At 44.0% G+C, this 9,193-nt stretch overlaps 1 protein-coding gene across 2 annotated transcripts in view; it reads left to right on the top strand.

Annotated features, from left to right (window-relative positions):
- Positions 1-8,798, top strand: part of SUCLG1 (succinate-CoA ligase GDP/ADP-forming subunit alpha) — a 34,515-nt gene extending 25,717 nt beyond the window's left edge. For both annotated transcript variants that reach the window (XM_073649177.1, XM_073649176.1), the window contains exons 7-9: positions 2,813-2,964; positions 4,672-4,860; positions 8,548-8,798. In XM_073649177.1, the coding sequence (XP_073505278.1) occupies positions 2,813-2,964; positions 4,672-4,860; positions 8,548-8,574 (368 nt within the window). In that variant the 3' untranslated portion in view covers positions 8,575-8,798. The remainder of the gene's footprint in view (positions 1-2,812; positions 2,965-4,671; positions 4,861-8,547) is intronic.
- Positions 8,799-9,193: the final 395 nt, after the last annotated feature.

Consider the following 9,193-nt stretch of genomic DNA (forward strand, 5'->3'; position numbering starts at 1 on the left):
AACTGTGATTCCCCACACAGACCTCGATACAGTGTAATGGGCCTCGCAGCGGCCTCCATACAGAATAATGGGCCCCGCAGCGGCCTCCATAGAGAATAATGGGCCCAATATAATCACCCTGAGGGCCAGAGTTTGACATGTGTGATCTAATCAAAAGAGAGAAAAAACATGGGGCAATTTATGGGATAATACCTTAAAAGATACTGATATATTGATGACATCCCGAGAATAGGTCATCAGTGTCAGAACGATAAGGTTTGTCACCCCCACCAGAGTTGTGCAAATCTATTTGTGGAGAAAAAAAATTATGTCCAATTTTATGAAATTCACTGGACCATTGAAGTCGAACAATCTGCGTTTCAAATTAAAAAAAAGATTAATAAAAATGCTCGCCGTGTGTGTCACCATAATGACTTCACATCACATTACATTTGTATAGCACAGCCAATCGAGGAATTCATAGCCTGTATAAAAGCCGAGGCAGGGGATGCAGCTGCTGCTAAGTAATGAATCTGGAAAGTGAGAGGGCATCACAGCTTGGAAATAGAAATACAGAACGAAAGCCATGAAATAAAGAATAAACATTACAGATAGGGTGTGACAGCACAGCAGTGAAATAGAGCTGCCATCCAGTTACTTACAGCCATGTATGTTGAGGTCACTGTGACATTATTAAAGAAGTTGTCCACTACTTGGACAACTCCTTCTCATACCCCAACCTTGGCCCCAATAAAATAAAATGCTTATACTCCCTTGCTGTCCCGGACAGTACCAGCGGTGTCTGCACTTGCTATCCCGAGGCTCCCGTGTGGTTATGACTTGTGAGCCCGGTGCCCAATCAGCGCTGGCGCCTTTGTACGAATTGAACATGAAGAGGAAGTCAGATCACCTGCAGCCCAGACTTCCTTCCTTTGTCACCCACCCACTTAAATGTTACCCCTGATATACATTATTGTGAGAAGTTGAGGTGGATGGTTCAGTTTAAACTTCTTAGAGCAGACCGCCACATAAAACTTCTTGTCACATGCACCTCTTTGTGTAGATTCAAAATTAAGCATTAGTGCTTTGTGCCATTTTTTAGGTTCATTTACGCTCCCTGTTTCAGTGTGTCCAAGCTGGTGGATACAAGATTTCATGAATCTCTATTTTCTTCTGCTGCAGAAGTACAAATGTATAGAGAGAAAAAAGCAAAAATAACGTAAATATCATGCCCAGACTGAGAATACCAACATGTTTGTATGCCCGAAGAGTGAACCTCCTAGTTAGTAAAGTCCTGTGATTACAGCAGCCTCCTACTATAGAGTCTGAGTAGGAGGAGCCTAAAATCACCGCAGCCCTTTACTTCCACCCTGATGTGAGCTGCAAGAGCAGATTAAATGGAGAGAGCTAAAATAGCTTTAATATCTTATCCAAATGGGTAATGACAAACAGTCTGAGTGTCTGTAGAGGTAAACTGCTAGCAAATTACTCCCTGTGATCACAGCAGCCTCTGCGTGTTGTCTTTACAATGCCGCCTATTCTCTCCTGCTTTACCTGTGCTCCCTGCAGCTAAAGCTTTTGTTTCTGACATGTTAGACCGATCAGCTGCCCCTTTTCTATACTTCCTTGGCTGCTTAAAATGTGTAATATTCCTTTTAATTCCCTAATTTGTCCTCTTCTCTTGTATTTGAGTTATGACAGCAACTTTGATCCCACATTTCATCATATTTACAGTTCTTTCGCCAATTTACCCGCTCCTAATTAAAAGGAAAAGTACGGCGCAGTTAATAAGCCCGCTCGCTGTCCCCGGCGTGTGTGCTGTGCACATCACATCACCAGCGGATGTTCAGGGGAAACTGCTATTGATTTACTTCTCAAAACTTGGATAATTGGATGTTATTATTTTGCGACATCTCCCTCACCTCACTACCATCGTGCTAATGAATGGTTTTAAAAAGTTTTCTAATGGGAACTAATTTACCCCTCCGATAGAGACGCACGAAAAAAAGTACAAGAATGAGAAATCACTAAGGAGATCTGTATCGATGTTTTTATATTTTATGCCTTACAATCCATACCTCAGCTGCTGCAGAACCTCTTATTATATGGAAGCCGAATTCTAGGTATATCTACAATTGCATAAAGATCTAGCATTTACCTGAAATTTTCCTATCTCTTCCAAAATTGAACTTGCTGGTCCCGTTATTTCAGGCATTTTGTAGCTTTTGCTCACTTCCTGTCCTCACCTCCCTGGGAACTTGAACCTACAAGACTGTTCAGACATGTCACCTGCTATTCCGCAGGAGGCTTATGGTATACTGCCATGGCATGCCATCTCTTAAAGGGGTTATCCAGGACTATATAATTTTTTTCCTAAGTACCAGCCTGTTGTGTCCGGCTCTAGTCTCTGCTGTCACAACCCACTCCTGCCGGCGATTCAGGAACTTCTGCTGACATCCCGTTCACAGAGCAGCGACTTCTCACCCGCTCAGCTCTGTTGACTGGACGTGACGCCATGCTGATTGACAGCCGCGTTCTTGTAGTTGGGCAGCAGGGAGCCGGCTAACTGCAGGAAGACTGCTGTCAGTCAGCATGACGTCGACAGTTGCACCTCATCGACAGAGCAGATCGGAAGAAGATCTTCTCTGTTGATGTGAAGCAGCTGAATCGCTGGTTTAACACGCACCCTCAGCCTGTATTCAAACTTCCTTGTGTTATCCGAAACAGTCACGCCCCTTTGTACCCATTACCACCCTTTGTGATTGCTCACCAGCTGTCCTCTTTCCCGGGCGTTTGCAGCACTGTAGTAACTTTCGTTGACTTGCTCTTGAAGGTATCGGTGGAGACCCCTTTAACGGAACCAACTTCATCGACTGCCTTGAGGTTTTCCTAAATGACCCCAAGACGGAGGGGATCATTCTGATCGGTGAAATTGGTGGAAGTGCTGAGGAAAATGCTGCTGAATTTCTGAAAGAACATAATACAGTAAGTGTCGCAGCCCCCCCCCACCCCTCTTTTTATATATTGGAAAGTAGAATTTGTTATTCAGGAAATGATGACATATTTACAGTAAATGCATATATGGAGAAAAAAAGAAACCTTAGCCAATAGTCGTCTATTATTTTGTGTTTAAAGCTGTGTGTCTCTATGGTAACAGACTACAAACAAACTCTACGTAGTCAGATCCTGCAGTCATGCTCCTTAGCCAACTCTTAGTAACTTATTCATTTATTTTTTTCATTGTAAAGTCACTACTAGGGTGCTAGTTGGGTTTCTGGCATTTACTAACGCTTTACCCCCTTAGTTACAGTGATCAGCGAGGGTTCCACTAAGCGGAGGATTTGGCCAACTTTAACATGTGTGTGGCGGTCTTTAAAATCTGATTTAAGCGCGACTAGCCAACCATCTGGTGTGTAAAGGGGCTTCCCGACTCTCTTGCCAAACTATATCGGGTGGGAAGTATGGGGCTCAATCTTATTGATCTAAGGGGATGTCAACTGATGCCATTGCGGCCTGACAGTGGGTTACATCCCCCCTCCCCATAGAAAACGCATGATCACTTGGTCATGCCACACTTCATGTGTATGGGTGAGGAGAGAGACAAGGCTTTTGGACGACAATTACAGTATTTTGTGTGTACGGGCAGCTTAATAGTATATTGTATAGGCATACCATCAACATCTGTTTTTAGGAAAAGCACTATAAAGGAACCATGAACGTGTAGGAAAAACACCAATGCTTTTTTTTGGAGAACATATCCTTCCTTACATATCTCTCAGATAAGAGCTCTCTGACTGTAAGGCATCTTGGCTGGTGCAGGAGCCCTCCCCCACTATATGTCTGCAGTGGGAAATGGGGCACACAGAGCCTTGTTTATTTAATTTTCTTTCTTTTTTTTTAGACTTAAAGGAGTTTTTTTAGAATTAAAAGTTAAAAAAAACAAAAACTTAAAAAAACACACCATAATCATTCATTTGCTTTTATAAAAGCTAAAAATACACGGCAAAAAAACCTATTCTGAAGAAAGCCTTACGGTAGTTTGGACCGTTCCTCCGGTGTTCCTGCCCCACAGAAGATGCGGACATCCTGGCCTGTTAATCGCTCGGCATTAGTGACTTGTGAGGCCCGGCATCCACTCTCGTCTTACCACTAGAAATATTATTATAATTCGGATGTTTCCTAATTAGTATATATTTTTTTTTAATTTCCCTTCTGTGACTAGATAAATGTTTCTGCCCCTGTCTATTGAATTTTATCGCCATTTTTGCTTCTATTTGCAGCTAATTTTATTTTTCTTTTAAAGGGCTGGAAATGCAAAAAAAAATAACCCCGGTAAACTAAAAATAAATGATCAAATTAAATTTTTAGAGCTTTCTCAAAACTGATACACTCCGGCTTACAACAGGGAAGAGGGGAGGGGATCAGCCTCGTCTTTAAGACTTTTGGGGGAATTTAAACATCCAGCGTCTTCCTTGATTGGGATCGGTGCCCCCCGCTCACTCGTCAGCTCACAGGCTGAGTGCGTTCTCACATAGACTTGACATCTGCTCATCTCTGTCATGATGTCTGTTTCTTCTATGAAGCCGCGTTGCGTGAGAACAGGCATTGCCCCATGCCCCAGGCGTTCACTTTGCTGCCTTATTCTGCATCAATCGCCAACTTATTTGTAACGCTTTCCTTTGTATCCATCAGGGCACTAATGCTAAGCCCGTGGTGTCTTTTATTGCCGGCCTGACGGCTCCTCCGGGCAGGAGGATGGGACACGCCGGCGCCATCATTGCCGGCGGGAAAGGAGGAGCGAAAGAGAAGATTGCAGCCTTGCAGAGAGCCGGCGTGGTGGTCAGCATGTCTCCTGCCCAACTCGGAAGCACCATGCACAAGGTAAAACCCCCCAATTCCTCCGCTCTCAGCAGTGACTCGCTCGAGTCGATGGTCAGGTTGGTGTAGGACTCGTTCTCCGCAGTTCAGGCTGCTTTACTGCTTTATTTTTACCTTCCCCCTCCTCTACTCTCGCAGGCTGTTTAAGAGCTGTTAGAGCCCTCTCCCGTGCCGCGCGCTCTCCTCTTTCGAGTTTTTATCTGAAGAAAAGCGCGCTCAGTGCGAGACACATGTAACGCTTTAGAATTAAAATTGCATTTGGCACAGGAGCAAGAAAATGGCAAAAAGGGAGGAGGGAAAAAGAGAGAAAAAAATCTGTGTATTACAGCACAGCTGTCAGAAAATTACGCACAAGTCGCACTACTCGGGGAAAACATTCACCCTGCGATGCTGGAGGAGGTACAAAGCTGAAAACTGCTTCGGTTTCTCTTTTTAATAACGTGTAATTGTCAGATTCATCCGGAGAGAGCGTTCTCCAGGTGATCGTCTGCCGCCTTATCTGACAGCTGCACAATATTTCTGTCTCTTCTGGAGATTGTGTTTTTCTTAAAATGGCAAATTTACAAAGTACATTTAGAAGCAAAGTAGTGCAAACTAGTGTAGACAATGGAGGTGTGTGTATAAAGGGGCTTACTCCACCACTGATGGTACAGGAGGCATCTGCTACTTTTTGTAATATTTTAAAAAAGGGGTAGTCTTTAAAAAAAAAACAAAAAAAAAAAAAAACTGGACCCTCTATTCTTCATACCGTGGTGTCTCCTGCTGGTTTCCTGGCCACCCCTCTTGGTGTGGGCATCATCCAAGCCGGAAGAAAGAGTTCGAAGTTCGGCCTGACAATGGTTGCTGAATGGCTACGTAGGTCACCTCATGCCAGAGGAGGAAGTCAGAAACCAGGTGGGGGGGGGTGCCGATGGGGGTCCGGTAGGTGAGGTTGTTTTCTCTTTAAAAAAAAAAAAAAAAAAAAAGACCACTGTGAAGACCCGGGGTCTTCCGTGGGCGTAACGCTACTCTGACAAAACAGGGTGAGGGTAAAACAGCGATACTTTATTAAACAGAGTCCCAGCAAATACCCGAGATGGTACAACATTACACAGTCTCACCCTTCTGCTGACCCACCTGGGATAGAACAGCTGTGACTTTAGAAACTTCCAGGACCAACTACCTCAACCAGTGGCCCCCCGCTTCTGGCGGGCCCCCACAGAGAGGAGGTAGCGACAAGCTTAGGAAGCTAGCAGTCCATTGCGGTATAAAACCTGGAAACCCGAGGGTCCAAATCTGGCCTCTTTGAGAGTTTCCGTGGGGCCAGGCGACCGGTGGGTCCCTCCTGGCAACTCCAAAACAACATATTCATGGGGCCAGGTGACTTCTTTGTCCTCTCCTGGACTCCCCAAAATGTATCCAGGTCTCTCTGATGGTTAATGGAGCAGATCCGAATGTTTCCAGTCAGGGCCGGTACCCTTAGGCTAGAATAATATAGAATTCAAATCTGTGTCTTTCTGGTAATGCCATGTAATCCATCCGCTGTCCTGGAGGATGTCTCTCATTCTCCTTCCAAAGTCTGTCTGAATCTTTGTCCCAAGACTCCCTCGGTCTCAGAAAACACATGTCTCTCCTGCTTCTCTGGGCTCAGCCCACTAAATGGCAGAACTGCTCTCACCCTCATCCCCCAAAGCTTAGTGTGTATATCACATGTCAGAGGTAAAGGTACAGGACTCGCCTATCATTGTTTGAGATAATCTATTTACATAGTTGGTATCACAAGGGCTCTTGTAAATACACATCATTGTTTCAGAATCAAAGAGCAGATAAAATTCAGGGTTATACAAATAGTAGTCTGTGTTAATCAGCTAAAGAAGAACAGAGATTAAAGAGTCAACATAAAAATAAAGGAATGCTGCTCTTGCCATCAGAAAGTATGTCAGGCATAATTAAGATTTTACTCTGTATCGTCACAACCACACATCCGGCATCTGCCTTAGAACAGCAGCTACCGGAGCAAGCTCTGATCACTGCTTATTTAAACTCTGAAATGCAGCTTTCAATTTCTGACAGCAGCATATAATTGCCGTGCGCACTTGCTCCCATCACCCCTTCCCGCTATGTCGTAACTCCTGGACGCCGATGGTTTGTCATGGCAGTCAGGGGCATGCTGAAGGTCCCCCCAGGCCTTCTGTGAGGATCATTTTCCCCTAAGAAGATTATGAAATATTTAAAAGTATGAAAATAGATTTAAAATGTATAAAATTAAAAAAAAATAAAGTAAGCGAACCCAACCAACTTTCCCCCTTTTACCAGTTTATAAATAAAGTAATAATAAAAGCATATTTGTTATCGTCACGTCGATAAAATCCTAACTCTGATCTACGAAAATATAAAATAATTGACCCTTACAGTAAAAACGATGAAAAGAAAAATGGAAACGCCAGAAATGCAACCATACGCACCAAAAATTCTCTTCCTGCTTTAAAATGTACATTATACAACAGAATGAATGGTGTTATTGAAAACTACAACTCGCCCCGTGGAGAGCACTCCTATATGGCGATGTTGGCGGGAAAATAAGTTTTTGCTCTTTGAAGAAAGGGGATGGGGTGGGCATGGGAATGAAAAAAAAATTGACAGGTAAGAACAGCCCTGGATACAAGGACCCGAGTTGTCTTTGTGGGGCAAGCGCTTTTACTGGTTTCGTGTCTGTCTTAATCCATTAAAATAGAAGCTTGATATGAGTGTGAACAGCGCCCCAAAGGGACTGTCCCATAACGTTACCTGTAGTATTGGGCCATGTTCACACATAGCGTAAATACTGCGTTATTCTTGTGCAGAAAAACTTTTCATTGTCAGCTAGTTTAAAGGGGTTGTCCGGTCCAAATCAGTAAGTTCAGTCACTCTCTAGGTATGAATTATACATACTCTCAGACAGAGCCCGTCCAGTGGTCAGTCAGTGCCGGGGATGAGGTTACCGTTGCCGCTCTCTATTCACAGAGCGGTGACTGACGCGCGCCGGCGCCGCTCCCATGACTGAACAGAGGGGGTCAAAGTGCCGCCACCAGGCAGATTCAGAACGTTATTAACCTGCAGATTAACCGCATATCTGCAGGTTAATAGCTTTTTTTTTCTTTCTCCCCCTTTTAAGCGAATCAAATAAATGGGAAATTGCATAAAAACAGACTTTAGTAATAGAAGATGGTTATTGCTTATTTTGGTGCTGACAGCTGCAGAAAATGCGCACTATGTACGCTACTTGTGAACACGGCTTATTTGTGTGTTGAGAGGCGAGGTGTGTACGGCAGCAGGGTCTGCTCATGCTGAGTGATTTGTTCCCCTCGCACATGGTGGCAGCAGAGCATCGCTCTTCCACCAGACGCTGCCGGCGACAGGCAGATGGAGAGACGATCTGTAAGGTTTTTGTTATGGAGCTCTGTGGATGTCTTGTGTGCTAATTTAAGCAAGGTGTGATTTACCGAGGTTATAGGTGGCAGATCAGCAACTACATGCTAATACCCAAGTGCTTCTCCTGCGCTCCACGCGTCCTTCACCTTCCCATATATTAGGAGCGCCCTAGAAAGCTGCCATGCGTCTGTTCGGTCCCTATGCCCGCACTACATAAAAATTACCAGGTGTTAATCTGAAGCCAGCGTTCGCCTGCAGCTTGTTCCATGTCACTAACTTACATTATTTATCTCCCCGCAGGAATTCGAGAAGAGGAAAATGCTGTAAGTGAGGAGGGAGAGACGGCAGCAGCACATTATCGCGTCCGCGTCGTGTCCTTTCGTCCAGACCTTCTCTCTCTCCACACCTATGTCTTTTGCACAGCCACATGTGAAGCCATAACTGTTATTTTAGCCTGTCCCCCCGACATGAAGAAGATCTCTCTGCGGATCTGCTCACTAGACTGTACAGCCTTCCTAAAATAAATATTTCCATTTATTTTGGATCCTAAATTTGTGTTTTTTGTTTTTAATTAAAATTCTGACAAATTTTCATGATATTTTTTTTTTTCCTTTTTTTTTTTTTTTTTTTTTTTAATATATCTTCTTGAATGATGTAGCTCATCAGGGGCAGGAGCTCTGAGCCAAGGGCAAGTTCCCGTGATGCGCTTTGTGGGGGGGAATTAATTAGTTTGCACCATTTAGAACTTGCATATAAAGGTTGGAAAAGTTTGGTGTAGGTACGTGTTGCTAAAAAATTAACTTTTGGGGGTTTTACTGCATCTGCAGGACTCTTCTGATATCTGGATGGAGCTTAGATGGAGGCGGCAAGGCGTAGGGAAGCCCAAGGGAATCACTACGATTTACTCCAAATTATATCAGAAATCTACAGCTCATAAGTGAAGTAC

This window comes from Phyllobates terribilis, unplaced genomic scaffold (genome assembly GCF_046119375.1).
Source record: "Phyllobates terribilis strain yellow unplaced genomic scaffold, ASM4611937v1 Scaffold_1__5_contigs__length_1240528914, whole genome shotgun sequence".
NCBI classification, from domain to species: Eukaryota; Metazoa; Chordata; class Amphibia; order Anura; family Dendrobatidae; genus Phyllobates; species Phyllobates terribilis.